The 24610-nt window shown below is 35.5% G+C and overlaps 2 protein-coding genes across 2 annotated transcripts in view; one reads left to right on the plus strand and one right to left on the minus strand.

The window, feature by feature from the left end:
• The window catches only part of man2a1 (mannosidase, alpha, class 2A, member 1), a 105283-nt gene extending 93566 nt beyond the window's left edge, over nt 1-11717 (minus strand). Inside the window, exons 1-3 of the mRNA XM_016490515.1 lie at nt 11264-11717; nt 9165-9422; nt 4880-5024 (exon numbers count right to left, since the gene is read on the minus strand). Of these exons, the coding sequence (XP_016346001.1) occupies nt 4880-5024; nt 9165-9422; nt 11264-11389 (529 nt within the window). The 5' untranslated portion in view covers nt 11390-11717. The remainder of the gene's footprint in view (nt 1-4879; nt 5025-9164; nt 9423-11263) is intronic.
• A 1509-nt stretch (nt 11718-13226) lies between these two features.
• Nucleotides 13227-24610, plus strand: part of LOC107691728 (E3 ubiquitin-protein ligase Praja-2-like) — a 16169-nt gene continuing 4785 nt past the window's right edge. The window contains exons 1-8 of the mRNA XM_016490520.1: nt 13227-13304; nt 14402-14593; nt 15922-16912; nt 18254-18430; nt 19309-19494; nt 19860-19974; nt 21395-21509; nt 23987-24102. Coding sequence (XP_016346006.1) covers nt 14404-14593; nt 15922-16912; nt 18254-18430; nt 19309-19494; nt 19860-19974; nt 21395-21509; nt 23987-24102 — 1890 coding nt within the window. The 5' untranslated portion in view covers nt 13227-13304; nt 14402-14403. The remainder of the gene's footprint in view (nt 13305-14401; nt 14594-15921; nt 16913-18253; nt 18431-19308; nt 19495-19859; nt 19975-21394; nt 21510-23986; nt 24103-24610) is intronic.

Genomic DNA, 24610 nt, shown 5'->3' on the forward strand with positions numbered 1-24610 from the left:
ATGTATTCTTGAGTCTATAAGGTAACAATAATATAATAAGATAACTTTGTTTGAAATGGGTTTGGCTAAAAGAAAATTTTGGTTTCGTCTGTACTACTAGGTACTTATACTATATTGACTGGGTTAAATAGAATTGCATTTCTAAAAAGAGACTAAAATAAAATTTTCATTGACTAAAACTAGACTAAATGTCATCAGTTTTCGTCGACTAAAACTAGACTAAAATGTCATCAGTTTTCGTCGACTAAAACTAGACTAAAATAGTCATGGATAATTCTGACTAAAATAAGGCTAAAATGCTCAGACTTTTAGTTAACTAAAACTTGACTAGACTAAAAAGAGTATGAACGTGACTAAAACTAATAAAAACTAAAATGACAGCTTCACACAAAGACTAGACTAAAACTAAAATTAAAACAGGCCGCCAAAAACAACACTAGAAACAAGTGACAAGTGAAAGAAATGTTGACACAGAACAAAAACAGGACAGATCAGGTTACCACACACACAAATTATGAAGTCAAACAACAAACGTGCTAGCGAGTCGGTTGACCTGCGTGTGTGAGAACAGTGCATGTTAATTCACCTGGTAATGTTTGCTTAAAAATAACTGAAATGGGTTCATGTTGGAACACTAGTTATCCATCAACAGTCTAGTCACACTTGAGTGAGTAATTTGAATTGTATAGGCTTTATTTATTTACATTTGTGTTTATTTATTTTAAGTAATATTTTAAGTATTTCGTTTAGCAAAAGTTTTTAGCATCTTGTGCCATGCGTATTGCATTTTTAACACGGAGTTTCAAGCTTAGAGAGTCTTGTGAGCCCCTATTTTATTTTTTATTTTTTTTGTGCTGCATCAAACTGAACACAGAAACAACTTATGTAAAAACCTGCTAAAAATCACGTGATCGGGATCAAGTGAACCTGCCATGGGGCTCTCTTTGTTACATAATTTCCTGTTTTAAGATTTCCCTGTAACATAATAACAAAATGGCTTCCTGCATGGCTTGCTTTCAATGTTAATATTTTACTCAAAACTTCAGCTTCACTGCTAATTTAAGAAATAATAAACAAACATTATGACAAATTAAGTCATCAACCTTTTCCTTTTGAGTATGGATAAACCAACCAGATTTTTCTTTTTTACTTTTCACCCTACAAAAATATCAAAATAAACTGAAAGTACAAATAGACAAAATGTTTATTATAGAAGAGGCATATATTTCCTGAAATATTTATATTTAATAATATTTAATATTTCCATATATATGATTTCAGATTTATTTGTAATTAAAAAAAAACATTAATCATAGATTAAAAAGAGGTAAATCTAGTAACAAAATCCTACCATCAAAGTAAGAGAAAATCAGGTAATATGTCATATTAAACTCCTTTTTGGTGAGTTAAAATACTGACTGCTGTGTATCTGACAATAATTTCCATTTTGTCCTTTCTCATATATGTAAAATATGAAGTGCACACTTGGTAATTCACACAGAAGGGTCAAGTAATAAACTTCCTGTTTTTGTAGAATGCTATTTCATTATTAGTTATTTTGCCCTGAGTGAGATGACTGTGGAAAGGTACATCAATTGTCATCTATGACAGATATTGAAATACCCTGGAAAAAACACAAAACGGCAAGTCTATTCAGTTAGCTGGTTTAAAGAAATATTCAGAGTTCAATACAAGTTCAGCTATAAACAGCACTTGTCCATCATCACAGGAAGTAATCTCTACTATCCCTAACTATTTGTAAGCTAAAACTCACAGTTTTAGTAAGGCACTTTATAATGGACAAAATACACACAATTCTTAAAGGGGTCATATGATGCGATTTCAATTTTTCCTTTCTCTTTGAAGTGTTACAAGCTCTTGGTGCATAAAGAAGATCTGTAAAGTTGCAAAGACTAAAGTCTCAAATCCAAAGAGACTGGTGATTCAAACGCGAGTTTTGAGCAGTGTAGAGTAGCGCTTGTTTGTCATTTCTCCGATCACAAATGCAGACATGGTTTTGTTTACGTGGCGCGATGCAACGCAACGTGTAAAAAGTAAATATAAGTTATTATAATCCGTAATTACGTCCCCACTGGATGCAACAAAAGCCTCGTTTATAATGGGTTTTAATGTTTTTGAATCGTCGCTCTGGCCGAACAGGGCATAACAGTATGGTAGGGGCGTAACTAGGCCGTATGCGCAAAATATGATCGTGATTTTGCGCAGCTTGTCTGTGAACAACGGCTCTGTGTAGTAAATGCTGCTCAATGTGAAAGCACGCACGTGATGGAGATTTATCGCTGATTACAGAACTGGCTTTACTGACAAGATGCGCATTAAATATCACATGCGATTTATCGTGCAGCCCTAGGCATAACATTTCCGTCACACACACTGGATAGCTGGCCAATCAGAGCACACCTCGCTTTTCAGAACAATGAGCTTTGTAAAAATCGACGCATTTCAGAAAGGCGGGGGGGGGGGGCATCGAGGGGAAACAAAAATGTACAGTATGTGGAAAATAATGTGTTTTTTTAACTTTAAACCGCATAAACACATTTCATTACACCAAATACACAAAATAATGTTCTTTTTAGCAGCATCATATGACCCCTTTAAAGTATAACCATGTAAATATTAGACCTTTTGTGTGTAAAATTATATCGTATCTTTAACTTCGTTGTCATGGCGACTTTCTCACAATAAGCACAAGGATACCAGAAAAGGACCTGACGTAACTATGACCCCGTTTACACCTGGTATTAATATCGCTCTCAGGTGATTTGACCAGAAGTGGTTGAACAGGGTGCAAAATGTATCCTAACACCAAAACCAACCAAGGAGATAGTCAGAAGTGCAGAAGAAAGGAAATCAAAGGAACGGAAAGGAAATCAAAGGAACGGAAAGGAATGGAAATCAAAGGAAAGGAAAGGAAAGGAAAGGAAAGGAAAGGAAAGGAAAGGAAAGGAAAGGAATGGAAAGGAAAGGAATGGAAAGGAATGGAAAGGAAATCAAAGGAAAGGAAAGGAAAGGAAAGGAAATCAAAGGAATGGAATGGAAAGGAAAGGAAAGGAAAGGAAAGGAAAGGAATGGAATGGAATGGAAAGGAATGGAATGGAAAGGAAATCAAAGGAAAGGAAAGGAAATCAAAGGAATGGAATGGAAAGGAAAGGAAAGGAAAGGAAAGGAAAGGAATGGAATGGAATGGAAAGGAATGGAATGGAAAGGAAATCAAAGGAAAGGAAAGGAAATCAAAGGAATGGAATGGAAAGGAAAGGAAAGGAAAGGAAAGGACATGTGGAATGTTATGCAAAATCAACACACAGTAAGAATTTATTGGTGATCATGAGTGATGTATATAGTCATGAAACCAGAGACCCTTCACTCAAAATCTCATCCAAGTGGTCAAAAGAGATTTAAGAGCTGAGAGACTACCAGGTGTAAATATGTGTCTCGTCTAGCTAGTTGTGATCAGATCACAGACAGATCTTAATTCAGAGTGCAAATCAAAGACAAAGCTTAAATGGCAATAGAAATTACTCTTTTGTAATTAAAAAGATGTTAATCATAGACTAAAATAAATATAAATGTAAAAACAAGATCCTACAATTAAAAGTAAGATAAAATCAGTAATACATGTACTAATAAACCACATTTTCTTGAGTTTTAAAGACTGATTGAGAAAGAACTTCCTTCCAAATGTAAGCTAAATCAGTTTTACACAGAACAAATTCCTCCCATGGGATTTTTCAAACAACAGACATTCATCCGCCTGGAAAACTATTCCTACCTCAAAAAGGTTTATTTAGTCAGACTCAAACATAGACCGTTTTTTTAGTCTATTTAAACTATAGCTGAAACTATAAAAAGGTTGTAATGAATAATTTATGTAAGTGCATTAACATAAATTCAAGAGTTCCATTTCTGTTTTAAAACCATTCTAAATACTGCCTCGCTTTATTTGCATGACTCTAACAGAAACTGAATACACTAATAATAATTAACATGTGTGTCTGAAAGCATCTCACATCCTGAGTACCACTAGGGCTGGGAAAAATGGCCAAAAATGTTATCACGTTTTTTTCTATATCATTTGATATAAATATTCATCATGCTATTGATTTCATACCAATAATGGGAAAGGAAATGCATTCCACACTTGTTAGACCTCGATAATAAAAGTATATATATGTTGTTGGGTTGGGTTCTGTGTTTTATGATTTAATGTACAGTATATATTCATCATCAAACTGGTGCCTAATGAAATTAATTCATAAAGCTTAAACAGTTTAAATCAAATCAAATTATAATTACATTTACAACAAAACATTTTGTTTTGTCAAATAAGGTGTTACACAACAAAACTTACATACTGCACAAACTTTTATATTTGCGGTTTGTAGTTATGAACTGTGAGTTTGTGTTGTATTTAACAATTTAATGATAGCTTTACTTCACATATCTAGATGTAGGCTAAATAGAGCGAATTACTCAAATGTTTATTAACAATGTTGTGGATTTATTTTTGTCAATAGATATTGTTATAGATTTATGACCCAGCTCTAAGTACCACCCAAACACTGTTGAAGTGGTGAGATTTAGGTGAATATTCATTGAGAAATTATATTTCATTGTTGCCTCAAACCGTGTTTTTACTAGTTGACTAATTTGTGCACGGGTACTTCACTAGTTAATTACTCACGTACATCCCTGAATTTAATCTAGGTCTGCAAGTGATCAAATTTCAGCCATTAATCACAAATGCTTGTAATATTCATCATGTACATACATCAAACAAACACTTGTCTGTTTACCTGATAAACGGTGATTCTCATTGACTACAAACACAAGACAATAGCCAACAAACATTAGCACTCACCAGGGTCATTATGTGAATGCGGCACAACAAAGACTTGGAGTGGCTCATTGTCCCATTCATTGTCCTTATAAGAGATATCAAAGCCTTGTTTCCATACTCCACCATCAAGGTTATCAAAGCTGAGTAAATCATAAACATCCAGCATCTGGAAGAAATGAGGAAAGAACATAATTTTACTGGACTATAACAGACATACTTCCACTCAATTCCTATTTTGTTGACTAAGTGCAGAAGTCAGTTCATAATACTACTACATGTGTACATCAATATCTATTGGTTATGAAAGTGAAAATCTGTTTGTGGAGTACTTAAAGGCTGGGCAGGAGGAAGTCTTGATGAAAATTCACTGACAATTAGTTTAATGATAACAAGAGCATCCTCATGGATTCTCTGTGATTAAACTCATTCAAGCATCATTTAAATCAAAAGAGGACAAAGCATGTATTTGTTTGTATTGGCTACATTTATTTAAATCCAGATGGCATCCTAAAACATGTGGTTCTAGCTAATTTCAGCTGTCAGTTTTCTGAAACAAACAAACAAAAAATTATATTCTCTTAAGCATTTCCTGCATGTAAACTCGAAGATGTTTATTTGGACAGGAATTAAATTGAATTATTGACAAACACAACACAACCCTGGTCTTTGTCAAAAAACGGGAGGTAATTCAGCAGGGATTTGTTTCTCAAGTGACGGGTGGAAAAACACCAATATTCCTAGGTTGGATAGCAATACAAATCATAGACTTGCACCTGTAAATGCTGATATTACATCACGTCCCCATGTGAAACAAATAAAGGCGGTAAAGGGCTGAGGAATAAGGCAAGCCATAGACAAACTCACATGCAAATATATGCAAAAAATTAGTCTGCTAGTGTGACACAATTCAGGCATTGAAATATTTCTCAACCTCCACAGAATGGGTCTCCAGAAAACAAGTCTCGCTGGCATTGATCTATACGTGTTTGTTTACAGTAACATTGTTCAGGCAAAAATCTTTTAAAAAAGTATATTGTGCATTATAAAATAGCAAAACATAGTTTCAAGGTGACTGCATGAATAATTTTTCTCTTACTTTCTCAGTCATGCCAACCAAATGCTTATGGAATGATGAATGTCTTACTGATTCATAACATACAAAATACATGCAACAGCTGTGAACATCCTGATAACATATTTTAACCCTTCAGTTAAAGTCTGCCTTTATCATATAGCTGACCAGTATGCTAGTGTGGTTTACTTGTGTACATCTTACAAAAATATGATGATATTGAGGTTTTAATCTGGAGGAAGAATGGATACCTTTTCCACCATTAATTAATTGCCATCTGAATGCATGTGTTCTATCACATAGGGCTTTCGATTATGACAAAAATCATAATCACAATTATTTTGGTTAAAATTGTAATCACGATTATTTAACACGATTATGAGTGGGCCATATGACCAAAACTTTATAATAATGATTTATTTAAAGATAGCGATATATATCAAATATATATTTTCTGTAAAGAAGGTTGCTACGACATTTACATTTTAGAGACCAGAGAAATGTCACAATTCTCAATACCACAGCAGAATACTAGGGTAAATAATATTAGTAAAACATAAAAAAACAAACATGGCGGCGCCCATCTCACATTACAGATCACGATCAAGATCATTTAGAGAGGTTTTTAAACAACAAAACACACTCATTTACACATATTTGTGAATCGGAATATCAGATTGTTCATGACATGGTATGCAAGTTTGTGAATATTTTAAATAAAAAAGGAAAAACTAAATAAAAGCGATCCATCTGTCATACAGTGTTATTGTGGCAGCGGTGTGTCACGTGACAAGCATGACGCGTCGCCATGGAAACAGTAAGGGGAAAAGTTCTAAAATAATGGTCGCCTTAAAAAAACTCACTCTGGGGGTATGGGATGAAATTAGACTCAAAATGATTAATAGATGCATGCACAATTATCCATGTACTGCATACATTTTATACATGTATCTTCATTCTCAACTCTTTACGTTTATTACATGACCGACGAGGGATTACGTGAATAATCACTAAGTGCCGCATTTTGACACATTTTTGCGTGTATTTGACCGTTTAGGCGTGCACCTTGAGCTAAAAGATGACTTTATATGTCCGTGATCTGTTCCGTCTTTGAGCGCATCACAGAAATGCTGCTTGAGGAGCAGCGCAAGTTCTCTTTCGCGCTTTTAAAACCATGAATAAAGCTAATCAGCTTTAATAAATCAAACACGTCCCATTTTGTAAAAGTCACGTTACATGATTTAACTGATTTGCACATGAAATTGGGCTTTTATGGTGGAGCGAAACCACACCGCTGGAAGGAAGGCGGAATGGGGCGGAATAATCGTTTTATCTTTATTAATGTATTTTCATAATCGCTGGAGGCCGAAATCAAAATCAAAACTGTATTTCGATTAATTGCACAGCCCTTTTGGCCTATGCAAATGTTATATACACACTGTTATTTAAAACTGGCTTATTTCCAGCTATTGTGGCTAAAAGAATTTTTTTTTTTTTATATAAAAATTGTTGTAACTTTTTTGTAAAGAAAACTTTTAGAAATATATAAACATAAACTATTTATACTACCATAGCCAAAAGTATGGGGTCTGTATAATTTTTGAAGTCACTAATGCTCATCAAAGCCACATTCATTTGATTAAAAAAAAAATACAGTAAAAACAGTAATATTGTGAAATATTATTGCAATTAGGGTTATTTTAATATAAAATGTATTCAGCATTTGAATTACAGTCTAATAATATATATTGTGTATATATCTATTATTTGTATATTATTATATTTTTATTATTATTGATTGTATATATTTTATTTTATTATTATTGATTGTATTTAAATGAAATTATTTGTAAAATATTAAACACACACACACACACACAGTAAGGTGAACTGGCATACACACACATACATTGAGACAGCCAATCAAACAGTGTTTCCTCTACATTCCCAGTGTCCCCACAGGATTTTGTGAGACTGATGGGTGCACACTGGCTCCTCTAGGGGGTTCTGGGGGTATGCCCCCCTGTAAGAAAATTTTGTTCATTTTAAATTTAAATGCATAAATCTGGTGCATTTTTGAGAGCAGAATCAAGTAACTAGATCAATGAAGAAATATGTCCTCTTGTAAAAAAATTTGTGCTCTAGTAGCAATTTATTTACTGGTTGCATTGATGTGAATGTGATGGTAGTGCACAATTTTCACTATATCAATTCTTATAAAAGCTACAAATGCTATTCTGTCAAGAGCAGGGAGTGATTTTCTCCTCGTCTGTTGTTGTTTGATTATCATTAATACCGTCACTTAACTCAAGAGACACGAGATTGGGTTTATGAGAACTAAAAGAGGCGAGATTTTTACACTTTTTAAAAAAAAATTTCAAACGCCACAAATAAATCAATGTATGGGAAACTGGTAATGTATATCGAAATATCGGAAATGTGTTTAAAAATCATATCACCGTTATTGAAAAAAATTATATCGCGATACATATTGATATTGAATTATTGTCCAGCCCTAGGTAAACTGTAAGAAAAAATATGTGGAAAAACTGAAAAGGCACTAGTCATTTTCTGCCAGGATGTTATCCATTAAGTTGTAACCCTGTAACCTTAAAACACAAAATGCAATGTGGAATACGGATTGTTCCTTCATATTAACAGTACATTGTGTCCTATTTTTACAGACTTTTGTGTAGCACACTAACTAACTACCAGTACACTGCTTAAAACTATAATTGTTCAGAATGTGCAGTTTTACTAGTTAATAAGAAAATACATAAAATGTGTAACTGTTCAATAATTTAATGTTGTAAAAAATCCGATCATAAAGATGTTACTTATGTTACTTTTACAAATTAAAATATTTTATGTTTATAATATTTTTATGAACAAATAACATTTAAAAAAAATCGTGATGTGTATTGTGTCATGGTTATGCAATGAAGTCATCACGCAATTACATCACAATGTCATTTAGCAACTTTTAGCAACAAATCGATCTGCCTTTAGCAACTTCCCCTGAAAATTAGTTGGCAACACTGGCCCCTAGGCTGCAGTCTAGGCAAGTCTGTGCGTTAATCCGCGCCTGTATATATATAATTTTATATCAGATACTGACAGGGCAGGTACTATAGAAATCCGCATCACTGGGCAAGCAAAAGAAGTATTATTATTGAGCCCTGACAATCAATTGGTCCACCTAATCTTAACCTAATCTTTTTTTTTTTTTTGTACCTGTACTCCATCCGCTGCCTTGGAGTAGGTCCTTGCTGTAAACTGGCAGTCCTCTGAGTGGATGGGGAGCAGTGCAGGAGCAGGGGGCAGCAATTCCAAGTCCCCCTGACTCATGTTCCCTTCAGGAAACATTTTCCCATCTTTCACAGTTTCCCTCAGGTTAATTACGGAGTCCCTGATGTTGCCAATGATCTCATTGTTCTCTGCAAGTAGTCTTTCTAAGTGGTCTATTTTGTCCTGCAGAATACCAAGCTGACCCTGTAGAATACAGAAAAACAGAGAAACACTTAAGACTGGTCAAAATCACGTACTCCTTCAGCACAAAATTCAGACAATGACATAACTGAATGCATTACTACATAACTAAGCGAAACTGAATATAGCACATCTCAGACTTTGTTTACAAGACTTATGGATTTAGAAAATATATTTTAACATCCAAAGTAATTTAATGCAGCATCTGGCCGCCAACTTTTCCAGATCAGGCACAAGCACTGTGTCTATGAAAATGGTAGAGACTAAAATGTACAACATTAATTTCGAATTCTCCCACTATGGCTCTCAAATGTCATTCAAAAGAGGTGTTTGAATATTTGTCACACCAGATTATAGTACATCAATGTCAAATAACATCAGTGCTAAACCTTGTAAAACTCTCAGGAGATTCATATTTGCTGCTGCCAGAGTGTTAAGCTTAGGTTTAGTCTACTGGATTTCAAATAAACAGTGTATGTAAGACACTGTAGGACTTGTTACTGAATTTAGGGTAAGCCTAAATTCACTAAACATCACTGTTTCTCGGCTGTCAATCGTAACCCTCTGTACACATCAGAAATGTGACAGTTTTCCAATATAACAGGTTTCTGTTTCTGAAAAAAATTCAGAATTCAGAAGAACTGACTCCCTTTCGATTCATGAGCTCATTTGAACTGGCCACACCACCAGGAAGCTTTACTGGAAAACAAATCACTTACAGTAGCCTACATTTGAGTAATGACAGTGTATTTGAATCTGTTTTTAATCGCACATTTTAACAGCATTAAGTGGAAAACGTAAGGGAAAATAGCAAGAATTATGTATGTCTCAAAACCGAGTGAACTGCCAGTTGAGATGCGTCAAAGCTGTTTGCGCATTTTCAGCTCCGCTTCTACTGACTCTCCAGTGTCACAGCAAAACAAATGATATTTTATTAGCTTACAGTCTGAATAGAATGAGATGGAATAAAAAGACTATGCAATTATGCCAAAACTTTTTTTCTTTTGAGCTGACCTCGCAAGCTGCATGCAAAAGCAAACGTACAGCGCGAACAATGTAGTCTGATTCACCAGCAAATGACTCTTATGAGTCGATTCAATTAATTAATCGTAAAAAATACAATCGTATGATTTCGGTTTAAATCAGTCTGACATAACGAATACTCAACAAAACGTTTTTCTTTCAGTCATATCAGACTCGAATTTAACAACTGTGTAGGCTACTTAAGGTGCATGAAATATCGTTGTTCTTATGACTAGGTATTGCTGAGGATACATTTTTGCGCCTTTTGTAATGATACCTTAACTTCAACCATAAAAATACAATATTCATTGGACCATTCATTGGAGTCTGTGCCTGTTTGAATGCAAAAACAGAATTCAGTGGGAATCACACTGTGCTGTCTTTGTAGGCAGTTCGCTGGGATTTTGAAACACAACCTATGAACGCTGGGGACTGCGGGTTAATGACCTTTGAGATCAGTTCACTGTCCGAAGCTTAACACAATCTTTCTTTTAATTCGCTTTCTTAATTGCTTAGAACAGTATCACAATAAGTTATTCAATAAAAACACACGATAAAGTATTTAAGAAACAGGAAATGACTTAGCCTACTGTTCACAGCCATCTTTGTGTCAATTTATTATTTTAACAGCATAATGTCACTTGGAAGGAAGCAAACTATCAATTCAAACTACTGTCTTTTATCAACCACATCAGCATCGAGTTAATATTACCCTGTAAGTTCACGGACCAGCAGTCTGAACACATAAAACACACATATGCTGACAACACTCTTCATATAACACAATTTATTGATGAGCGTAAGAACAGTAAGCTACTTACATTTTGAATTCTCTCTCCATTTGGGTTTTTGCTATGATCTATGTGATCCAACATCAGGTACAAGGAAAATACCACAACACAGAATATGGCACTGCCAAAAACTGTGAACTGTCTGCTGAGCTTCATTTCTCAGAGGAGTCCTGTACATTCACATGAAAGGCAAACTTTTAAAAGCGTGTGGCTCGCGAGCGGTGGTCCCGTAGGTGACAGAAGGCAGAAGTGAAAAAGAAAGGTCTTTTCGCCGTGAAGAGTTGTGCGGAAGGAGACACCTTCTCTAGCTGACGGAGGGGAAATGTCGCGCTGTGTATCCACGGACTGAAATCCACTGCGATCTGTCTTCAAAGTTTTGACGATGCGATAGAGTTTGTGTGATTCAGCAAATTGTGATGGTCAAACAGGCAAAGGAAAAGCGCCAACCCTGTCCCCTTCCTGCGCTTACTGGGCTACAGACAGAGAAAAAGTGAGCGTGGAGTTGCGCCGCCTAACGAGTGAACACATCACTCACACTCACACACACACACACACACACACACACACCACACTCACACTCACACTCACACAGACACACACACACGCAATCAAGTGAGCCCATACATTTGAGTCAATTTACTGTTGAGGCTGTCTTTATCTGTGGGGTCCCAGAGATCTAAAATAACCCCCCAAAAACATTTGACAGACACTAATTATTAATAGCCTGCCCTGTAACATATAGAAATGTAAAAATATGGAATTTATAACTAAATGTTTGTTCCGTGTTATTGTGTTAGGCCTATATTTTATATAAACGTGTTATATCTTATATTTCAAAATATATTCAGTATATTGAGATTTAAAATAAATCTGAATTAATGCAAAACACTACAAGCAAAGCCATTTTTTTCAGGCACTGGTCAATTTTGAGATTTATGAGTTATTTTGTAACTTGTAGTCTTTGAAACTAGTGGGAAGAAAACACCCAAAATACACATTTAAGGGTTTATTTTCTTACATTTCATCTGTTTGCTTGTGTACATTTCAATTACAATACATATCTTTGAAGACCATTTTCTCAAAATGAGTTTTTTTCTCATGCACTGAACAAGAAATCTGCATTTCAGTAGTACTTACATACACCAAACTTTCTATTCTTTTTTATTCTTTTCTATTCTCTGAACGTTTATACAGAATGGTTTGTTCATATAACATCCACCTATTTTGTATAAACATCTTATATAAAACATGGTGATTTTTTTCTGGCCGTCTGACAGTATTCATGGAGATGATTTATGGAGTGGTATTTTATGATTTATGAAGAGATAAAGTGAGATATCCAAAATCCCCTCCTTAAAAACCATTAACTCAATGTTAACAAAATGCTTGCTTTATCCAATGTTTAGATTTCTGTTCTGGACATTTATGCAATATGTAGTGCATATTTAATTAGATATGCCTCATTTGTATATTTCAACATAACATTTCTCAAAACTTATAATACAAAAAAAATGGTCTTAATGTACTGTGCAGTGATCTTTTTTAATGCTGTTTAGCCTACTTAGTGTCTTGCCTTAATAAATTATTAGCTAATTCATTAATTGATTAATCAAGTGAAATTATTTTTGTGTTGTATGTTTCCTCCAATTATTCTTACGAATGAATTAATTAATCATTTCCTGGTCTACACACATTCACTTAATATTTTATGAAGCACCTAGCAATTGCATCATTGGAAATCAATTCTTTTTCAGTTTCACACAATTAATCCAACCTGAACTTGCATTATTCCAATGTGTCACCCTATTTTATCCTATCCTACCCTGCCCTGTCCCGTCCTATAGCATAGCATTCCACCCCATCCCATCCTATCCCCGCCTGCTTTCTGTTTCCAGGTGGGCTTTAAATTGCACACGTGGTGTTGCAGTTGGTTTACAGCTGCCTAGCTGCACCCAATTATAATACTGCCAATGATACTCACAGCTGATTGGCGGACATGTGTCACGTGACCCTTAAGTTTCATGGTGACGTTCGCAATTAGTTGTGATACAGAAGGCATCCAGGAACACAGGTACTGTCCGTTAACAAACGACACATTTCCTAAACCAAAACATCGTGTGAGTTTTCTGCGTGAAATTGGAGGAATGAAGGAGTCGGCAGACATTATAATCCACGCCCTAGAAGCAGCAGCGCCTGTCGACAAACATTAACGTTAGCTTGTTAGCTGCGCTCAACTTGTATCAGGGCCCGTATTCGACTGAATTGATCCTACTGATCATGTTAATCACGGGATTTGTCTGTTTCTTTGGATAAAAATCTGTTTTGAGGGCTGTATATTGCATTTATTGCAACGATTTATCTCCATGTAACGTGACAAGCGATAGCATATGTTAATCACCTTTAGTGCGTATTGTTGACGGATGGAATGTGATGTGTTTGCTGCAAACCACATTGACAACAATAACAAGACAGTGATGGGTTATAATCAGGCTGTGCTAAAGCACTGTCGTGATGTTACTCTGATAAACATCAGTGTGAGCTGTCATAGGTTGGAAAGCTAACCTGGTCCTAATCCTGGTCCTGGAGTAGCACTGCATTGCACATTTGAGATATTCCCTGTGTTTAACGCCCATGACTTATTAGTAGATGCTCCAACACCTGAACAGGATGTGTTTTATAAGGGATTGAACCAATATTTAAAAGATTGCTGCATTTTCTGCATCAAAGATGAAGAATCTTGGTTAGAACTGTGTGTTATTTGATGCATAGGTGTCACACAGTATGTTTTCATTAAAAAAAAATCTTTCTAGTGTTGAGACAGTCAAGATTTATGAAAAGCCAAACTTGCAAGGCCTGTTCACACCAAGGACGATAGCTGTGGTTCTAACTGTAACGTTTTAATAATTGTTCTAATTCTTTGTGAATAGGGAACAGGAACAATATAGCTGAAAGAACAATTTTTTTTTCAGCTGATAAAAACATAAACAGGCAGTCTGAGTCTATCTGACTTCAAAGAGCTTGAGCATTTAAAGTGGTAGATGACATAACTGACATAACACACTTATAAGAAACAGAACGATATCTTGCGTTGGTGTGGACAGCTATATAGTTATGGTTATCTTCATAGTTATTGTTCTTGTTGTGAATGTATGCTTCTGTTTCTCGTAGGAATGGGTCAAGAAGCAGGCAAGTCTGCATGGCCCAAACCAACTGGAGGATACCAGACCATCTCAGGCAGGAGGTACGGCCGGAGACACGCGTATATCAGTTTCCGGCCAGTTACAGATAAACAAAGAGTCGCATCCACTGTGGACTGTCAAAACATGGAGAGGACGAGAAGTCAAAAGGACCCGGCAGTGGGTACGTACCAGCTGGTGATGGAAACCCTCAGTGGATAATTAAACTAAAGAGTTACTCAACATTTAAGCCCAAGTGTGTCATTTTCTCACCACAAATGAGGGAAAAAAAAACTGATTTGCAAAATTAATGACTGCTATTGTGATCCCACTCCAAACTCAAGCCAAGCCATTGTCAATCCAAATAAACATATAATTTTTTTTTAAAGATTATTCTGGAAATCAACTTAAATATGGCTTACTTATAGTTGTCACTGAATATTATATTCAAATATTATGTTAAAATTACAAACTTCAGCAAACAAATCCTGAGTAACTGGAAATCTGTGAGCAATAGAAGTGGAGGAATGGATTTTGAGATTGAGGTTCTCATGGTGAATAAACAGCTTTGTAATATTGGGAATGTAACAGGGATTTTGAAGAGCTGAAATATGCGTGTGTGTGGGTTGTTCTGCTTTAGAGTGAAGCATTCATCACCTTTAAAAGGTGTAGACAGAAACCCTGTAGGAGACCATTTGACTTTATTATGCAAATATATACGAGAATGGTGAGGGTGGGTAGAAAGTAGTTTGAAATGGGTTTCGGTTTCTTATGTTTTTATAGGGTGACTGTCAGGAAATGCCCAGGTCATATTTCACCCCTAAAACCAAATGAAAACAACAAAAAAATATTTTTCATTAAGAAAATGAAGCCTGTTGTCAGGACCAGTAAGACTTCTTTTTGCAACATTATTTTTTTTTACAGCAATTAAGTACATGTTAAAGCATGTTCTCATTTTCTTACTCTAAATGGTCTCTTGACTGTCCCTGAATTGATCAAAATTTCATTCTAGTTTACCTCATTGAGAAAAATAGATTTATTACAATGTTTAATTATTAAATGAGATTTTTTTTCTTTGTAAAAATAAATTGTTTACATTGTGAAGTATAATTAAGAACGTGGCACAATAATAGTATTTATTGCACTGCCTTTAGTTTGTCATTTAAAAAAAAAAAATTAAGGTAATTTTAATTTTCAGGACAAGGGGATTTTTATTATTTTATTACAATAATGAATGAGGTTTGGTTTATTACAGTAATGACAATTTTGGGGTAAACACAATTGTCATGAAAGAGACAATACAGAGAATCGAAATGTTTCTAAAATAGGTTTTATTTTTTGTGATGCAAAGAATAAATCTTCTTATATTCTTGTAAATTTGGAGGAAATGTAACCAAAACATTTCTTTGTCACACTCAGTCTATAGTGCATATACACTTACTTCCTATACAAAACAATGAAATAATATTCTGTGAAGGAGAATGAATAATAACTGAAACATTTTTCTTCTAGCATCAAAGGGCAACATTTCTTCAGTGCTTCAGAATATTCTGCCGACAGCATGCACAAATGCAGTGTGCCCTGAGTTAAACGCAGCATCAAATCAGGAGGGCCACAGCAGGAGGCAGTCTTCATTGTGTAGAGTCACAAAAGCCCCCTTAAACCATTTCAAGAGACCAAAGAGTGACCAGGTTGTGCCATATGACAGAAAATATTATTCTGGCATGGAAAAAAGCGAACAGGCTAGAGTGTGGCCCGTCAGTGAAGACCCTAAGCCCAACCCGGAAGCTCTGAGTTACATCAACATTGATGCCTATGAGCCTGACAGCAGCGGGGCTGAGGAGGAGGACTCGAGTTTAAATCCATCTCTGGCTGCTCAGAAGAGACTTGATGGTATTTGTGAATTGGGTGGAAATTCGCTTGATGATTCGCATCCTAATGTATTTTCAAAAATAAGGAAACATTCAGTGCAAATGGCACCTTCTAAAAGCGCGACAGACCTTTGCTGTGAGCAACCAGATTTTGAAAGAACTGTAAAAGCAAATAGGAAAGTTAGTCCGTTGTTGGTTGGTGAAGACCAAGCTCCAAAATGTCATGGGGTTACAGCCAGCTCTGTACCCGCTTCCTATAAAGGCACAGGAAAAACCAACCCCGAAGAAACATTTCAGTCCGAAATGGTCGTGAGGCCAAAGATCCGCAAACAGACGAGCGAGACTCACCTTGAAAGGAGGAAACGTTCAGAAAAAGAGGAAGTAAGCCATTTGTCAGGCGCAGCGGTCAGAGACAAGTGTGGCTCAGCACCTCCGGGTTTCCTCACACAAACAAGCCCTGAAAATGAGTCGCTCTTTGACTTTCCACCCATGGCCTTGAGTGACCTCAACTCTGAGGACAGAAAAAATGAGGGTGATCATAACGCCAAAGTAGATGAGGAGGATGATGAGATCTGGGAAGATCTGGAGAAATTTGGAGAAAAATGTGACCCATCTACAAAGGGTGATGAGAGGTACAGTATTGCATGTATTTCCATTTAATTTATTGCACTAAAATGTGTTTAATGAATTGTACAGCTTTGTGCACGATAATTATGTATATAAAAATGTATAAAAAGCCTGTATGTGCATTAATATATAGTAAGAGGATTCTCTGCATCAATGCCAGTGGTCAGTACAACACAGTTGGTGTGATGAGACTAAATTGATGTCACATAACCTTTTTTACCTTCGTGTTATTTATGTAGTAATGGAAGAAAATCTTTAGATGTTTTAAACTATCACACTATTGTTAAAAAAAATTAAGATATGTTTAATTCCTTTGAAAAAGGTATTTTATGCTCACCAAGGCTGCATTTCTGTAATCAAAAATTATTGCAAAAACTGTAATTTATTGCATTGAAATATATCTAGGTTCTATTTGAACATTTTAAAATGTAATTTATTCCTAAGATACAGAGCTAGATTTTCAGCAGCCATTACACCAGTCTTCAGTGTCACGTGATTCTTCAGAAATCATTCCAATGTGCCGATTTGGTGCTCAAGACTTTTTTTTTTTAATCATCATCAATGTGGTTCTACGTATTTTTCTGGAAACTTGAGATACATTTGTTTTTCAGGATTCTTAGAAAAGAAAGTAAAAAAAAAAAAAAAAAAAAGCATCCGCTTGAAATAGAACTATTTTGCAATATTATAGACAGATATCAAGTCTTTATTGTCACTTTTGATTAATTTAATGTGTCCCCAAACTTAAAACTTTGAGTTCAAAAGTATGTATTTTTAAAATTAAATTTTAATAAACAAAAGCATAATATTTAGGTCCCACATGTTATGTGCGAGCCTGTTACCTATTTTGTGATATTTTAGATATATTTCTATAGCATTGTAGGAAGTAAATACTTTTTATTCAGTTTTCTCAATTTTTACATCACTAGTACTCTAGAGTTTATACAATTCAACCCTGATACAAAAGATATTAAAAATATATATTTACATGTACATTTTTATACTGTTTTATACATGTTTGCTTGCTTATTTATAGAAAATTACAAAATTGCCCAAAACAGGCTTTTAAATTTGTTCCAGATTTTGCTAACAGAGTTACAGAAATTGCAAAGTCAGGTGGATGAGCCTCATTTAAAAAAATCCTCCTAATTGAAGTCAAGGATGAGCTTGGGCGTTTACTGTGAATGCTTGATAAGGTATACACTCAGGAAATGAGTGAGGTGCCAAAGGTACTCTCAGTGGGTGCTCATTCTGCATGCTAAGGCTCTTCAGCTAAGAGGATTAGATTGACTTTTAGGAGGTGGGCTCACGTGTGTTTGTGCTTGTATCCTGCTCTGTGTTCTCCGCAGCAGCTCAGAATTCAGCGAGGGCGAGTGGTCGGCCTCGTGGACGTCTGACTCGGGGCTGGAGAAAGAGAGGTGCACAAGTGAGGAAAGCTGGGAGACTCTGCCTGGCATGGATGAGCCGCCTGACAGCAGTAGCAGCAGCAGTCTGGAGGAAGTGCCTTCTCTCAACCTCGCTTTAGAGTAAGCACACATCCTCTAACAAACTCCAAACACTTTAGTAATACTGAGTAATTACTCTGCTGCCACCCCATTGACAAAAGACTAGTATTTTTAATGATTTTTTTGTTTTACCCCCTCAAAAAACAACACTGAGATATGTCCATTTAGAAGTTTTGGTAATTGTATTTTTTTGGCGAAAAATTTTAAATGTTTTCTAATGGCATTAAAGGATTTATTTTAACACATTTCGCCATGCCAAATTATTAACAAATTTTTAATAAGCATTCCAAAAATAATCACTTGCCAATTGAAACAAACATCAGTGAGAGCCATCCGTTGTAAAATTGCATCCGTAAAATGTGGCAAAGTTTTTACATTATTTACATATTGCAGACTATGTGCATTCCCTTTCCTTATCACTTCTTGTCTATTTTTGTGGCTTTTTCCCTTTATTCATCTACCGAAATCAACCTAATCATACTCTGTTCATTTTAAAGCAGTAGATATGAAAGTTCAGTGAGCTGCGTTGCTGATCACATTTTTGAGCATTATAGGGATGTATTGAGTTAACTAGGCTTACACATTCACATATGGCTCAAATAAGAAAGTTGTCTGGGTAGGCCACTTATCTGGACTTGATTAATAAATTGGCCATTAGGATGTTTTTTCCCATCATTTACTGATAAATGAGTCTGTCTACAGCAGTGACATGCTACTGCTATTATTCCAACATCTTTGGTCACTGGGGACAGAATGAAATGCAATGTCAGATTAATTGAAATGTGTTAAGCATTTAATAATGTTAAATAATGTAATGTTAATGTTAAATAATGTAATGTTAAATAGTAATAATGTTCCCTTTTTTCCGCTGTCTTGTGTTTGTGTGTGGTGTTCTTCAGGGAACAGACCCCTCTGGAGGAGGGCGAGATCCCCTGGGTCATGTATAATGAGGACTCGGGCAGCAGCAGTGATGAAGACCCTGATGGTGTCAGTCAGTTTGTGCACCCTGGACTCTTTATCCTGGATGGCAACAATAACCTGGAGGATGATTCCAGCATGAGTGAAGACCTGGACACTGAATGGAGGTCAATAAACCTTATAGATAAAAAAAAAAAAAAAAACTATTTTTTTCTTTCATTTTTTTTTACCTTTCACCAGTTATGCATTATGATAATGAGAATTTGAAAGGGAAATGTGCTTGTCATAAAAATATATAACTGCCCTAAAAATAGACTATTCCTTTATGTAAAAAAATAAATCCAGATTTTTGGGTGAAATATGACATGTATTCATGAGATTTACCCCAAAGATGCATGCCTAAAATATGTAAAATGGTAATGAAATGTATTTACTATAATATATTACAAAAAGAAGTATTGATTGTGTCAGCTGCAACATGAAATGCTGACTAATAGAGAAAAGCTGTATTTAGAAGTCTTTTGTTTTTCAGGTTTCTGGATGAATTTGGCGATGGTTTTGGGATGGCTCAAGCAATCTCTTATGTGGATCATTCCCAGCTCCTTACTTACATGGCGTTAGAGGAGCGTCTTGCTCAGGCTATGGAGGTGAGGGACCTCTGCACTGTTGCATAAACTTGGTTTGCACAATTTGTTGGGGGGGGGTTTGTATGGTTTTCTTCTCTATTTAAATTATGAGTTTAGAAACATCTATCTATCTATCTATCTATACACCAAGATGGGCATAATAATATTTTAATAATTAAATAATAATAATTATTATTATAATTAATATTACAAAATAAAATATAAAAATCCTAAACAATCAAGAAATATTACAATTGTAGTATTTCACTGTAGCGTAAAAAAAACAAAACATATATATATATATATATATATATATATATATTTAAAACTACATTACTAAAATGTATGGCTGTTTTAATTTCTTTATTTTCAAATGTAAAACTACAACTATTTTAAGGAGCCCATAAACCCTGTGTTTTGTTTGTACAGGGTGTCCGCGGGGTCTTAAAAAGTATTAAAAGTTGATAAATCAATTTAGAGAAAATTAAGGCCATTAAAAAGTATTTTATGCCATTTTCCAAAGTATTAAATTTTGTATCATCTTTTCATTATGTATCTTTGTCCGAAATAGTGGGGTTCTGTGTAGTTTATTTATGGAATCCTGCAAGATTTGACGTCATCTGTTACGGCGCTCACTGCTGCGTGAAATTTAACTCCATGATTCCTGTATATACCCTGTTGTAAGTGCTCATTCCAAGTGTGGGAAGATGGATGGTGCATGTTATAAGTGACCTAAACTCAAAGCAGATGCAGAGATGGAAAACACAGTGCCATACTTTACTCTGAAACTATAAACTATTTATTTAAGTGAAATGCAGCCTTTGCCATTTGATAATTGCACTAAGCCATATTACGATTACAGTTTTATTTCGATTGATTGTGCAGCTCTAGCATTAAGCATATATTAAAATGTTTACCAAACAGAGAAGTATTGTGAAGATAGTATTGTGATATTGCTGTTTGAATCACTGTGCAGTCTTAACTATATTAGGTTTTGATGTCACCAAGAGTCTTTGAGTCAGATGAGTATTTTTTTTTAATAAAGAGTAGCTTCTTTTACACATCATTTGGACCAATTTTAATTAATGGTCAAATTTAAATGGAATCTCAAGATGCATTTAGTTTGATTATTGTTCATGTCTTAATGAGATGAAAGCATAGTAGTCTTGCATAATGTATGCTGCTTTTTCATTAACATCTAAATATTGTGTTTGCATGAGCAGCTAAGTTATACAAATAAATGATCCATCTTAATTCAACCAAAAAGACATTAATAAGAAATTGGACTCAGTTGCTGACTGATGTTGTTAAACCCCAACAAACTTCATTGATTTCAGCCAATGAGAGAGCACACTAGCAATGTAAGGCTTAATGTATAATTAACTTGCCTATCTTTATCCAGGGGAAATTAAATATGCTAATGTGTTTTGTTGTGTTGCAGGCAGCACTGGCTCATCTGGAGTCTTTGACTATAGATGTGGAGCAGGCTCATCCCCCCGCCACCGAACAAATCATCGACTGCCTACCCCAGATCACCATCAATGCCGAAAACATTGGTACTACTTCCTTTACTTGTAGCTACATAAAGTGCACAAAATACAATGCTGCAGTCAGCAAGTGTCTTATAGTCTAGTGTAAGGTTTTTAATCCGTCTGTTCAAACAATATGCGAATTTGGACAGACTCAGTGTTTAGTAGAAGTTCAGTAAAAACTAGGGCTGCACGATAAATCGCATGCGATATTTAATGCTATTCGCGCAATTATTTTGCGCAGCACATCAGTGAACAACGGCTCTGTGTAGTTAATGCTGCTCCATGTGAAAGCCCGCACGTGATGGAGATTTACCGCTGATTACAGAACCGGCTTTCTGACAAGATGTGCATTAAATATCGCATGCGATTTATCGTGCAGCCCTAGTAAAAACCATAAGAAATTTTATTTGATGAAGCATTATTTTATGGGGTTTAAGCATACTATATTATTTGATAAGTCTGGCATGTCACCAGAGAGATGTTGGTTGTTTCACTGGCAGACCAAGTTTTTGATTGACATTTTTTTTTAAAATTACATGCTCAATCAAGCTTTAAAAAATGCATGGATGTATTGATTACTATAATATCAACAAACATGCATTTGGAAAGTAGATGAATTTTTATTTCAAACAAACAGTTCAAATTGTCAAATTTGTAAAAAGAAAAAACAAATAAATTCACAAATTGAAAATTGACTAATTGATTTGTTGCAATATGTTTGATATGTTACAGTAAAAAAAGCATATTCAAAAGCATATTTATGTAGTGATCATCAAAGATATTGCATGATCCATTTTGGCGTTATGAGCATTGTCGAATGGACAATTTCTGAGTTTGAGGACATGAGTGGCTCTTAATTGACCCTTCGCAAAGTGATGTACGGACATAGCAAAGGTAACTAAGGGGGGTGGCCTGCCTCCCCCCTTAGTTACCTGCTGCCATCAGAGCAAGTGTAATTACTGCATTCACGCGCTCCTCGAATGCTCTCATTTCCCGAGTTGTGCTTTTAAGTCGGAATGTGAAAACAACATGGACACTCGCGTTACTACAAAGATGTGTTGGATTTGTATTATTAGACCTTTCCGACTTGAGTTCACGTGCATTTTCTCAGTCGGGATATTATTTTTCACGTGCGGTACCGCGATTGTTTCTTACGTCCGTTTCGGAGAACCAGAGGACAAATATTTCAATCGATCACTCAGGCATGGCACTGAAATGAGGCACCAAAATCTGCGTTCAAATTCGGTTCTAGTACATACCGGTTACATAGGTACCGGTGCCATATTTGTACCGGGTTTCGGTACCCAACCCTATACTTTTCAAGTTTTAAGTTCACCGATGTTAATCTACTCTCCTGTCTGGTTTGTTTGTCGGATTCGGTGTTATGATTGGTCAGATCGCCTGTCAATCAGACTCCGGGCAAAGGGTGAATTCCAACACGACATACAAGTGTTCATAACTGGTCATAACAGACATGAAAAGTTAGTAATACAGCAGTTGTACACTTTACTGTGTAACAGCAGACCGACAGACTCTGTGTGGTATATTACAGCCTCTATAGGAGTGTTACAAACAAGGTGTGTGTTTACGTGATTGTACTTTATTTATAATTTGCCTTCCTGTTTCTCACTGCTGCCCATGTGAAGTGTTATGCAGATGGGAAATTGTAGTGTGTATGAGACACACTGAGCCTGCGTCCCAATGTGCATACTATCCACCCTATCTGCCCTAAATAGTATTGAAAATTACTAATATCACATAGAATTTAGGATGGCTACTAGTATGGGACTAGGGATATGCCGGTATCAAATTTTCATGTTGCGTTTAATTGCTAATGCTTTTATTACGGTATACGGTATTATCACGATATTAAAATTTAGTTTTAAAAAAGTGCTGTCATAATACAGTATAACTTTTTTCTTATAACAAAAATAACTGAACATTTAAATGCAATAAAGCAATACAGAAAAATTTATAAAGTTAAAAGTTTTACACAGATTAAAGTGCAAAAGAACTATAAAAACCAATAGGTATCACTTTACAATAAGACCTCATTAGTTAACTTTAGTTAATGCATTAACATTCACAATGAGCATATATCGCATTACCGAATACCGGCACAAGTCTATATGGGACGCAGGCTGGCAGACACCGAAACCCAAGCTCATCACCTCAAAATGATTAACTTGAAATACTTTGTCTACTCCTTTTTAGTGCAATATGAACACCAGATGAGAAATGTTTTTCACAAAACTCAACACACGGGATGAATGCCGAGAAAATCCTGCTCTCACACTAATGTCCCACTTCAACTTTATTGCCTGAGTGCATTTGGGGTGATAAATCTGCTTTGGAATGCATAAAATGATTAATGACTAAAATGAATAATTTGATGTGTGCATGACTGGATCGAGACTTGTTTAAATATTTGGTTTGGTGTTGTAGGTTCAGAGTTGAGTCTTTTACATGCTTTCACATGCACACTCTCTTTGGTTCTGCAGAGCAGGAGCAGTGCTGTGCCATCTGCTGTTGTGAATACGTCAAAGATGAGATTGCAACCCTGCTGCCGTGCCACCACATGTTCCATAAACTCTGTGTCACTCTCTGGCTCAGAAAGGTAATGCTGTTTTTTCTTGGCGCTTGTGAAAGAGACAAATTAAATGGTTATTTCAGCCAAAACTTAACATTCTGTCATCATTTACTCCCATTTTGATTCAGACTTGTATCATTTTTGTTTATCTTCAGAACATGAATAAACTCAATATTCTCTCATCCTTTTTGTGCATCCATTGAAAGTCCATGCAACCAAAACTTTCACGTGTTAAGTCCAAAAAGAATGTGTTACAGGGTAATTATACATTTAAGTACAGAGTAATTTTAAAGGGGTCCTATTATGCTTTTTCACTTTTTCAACTTTAGTTACTCTGTAATGTTGCTGTTTGAGCATAAAAAAGATCTGCAAAGTTACAAAGCTCAAAGTCCACTTCAAAAGGAGATATTTTATTTAACCGAAATCACTTTTAAAAAAACTACAACGAACGACTCGTTTGGACTACAACGCATATTTTCTGGGATTTGTGATATCACAAATATCGACGAATGGGACGAGACCTGGTTGAGCTGCA

This window comes from Sinocyclocheilus anshuiensis, unplaced genomic scaffold (assembly GCF_001515605.1).
Source record: "Sinocyclocheilus anshuiensis isolate Anshui unplaced genomic scaffold, SAMN03320099.WGS_v1.1 scaffold246, whole genome shotgun sequence".
NCBI lineage: Eukaryota > Metazoa > Chordata > Actinopteri > Cypriniformes > Cyprinidae > Sinocyclocheilus > Sinocyclocheilus anshuiensis.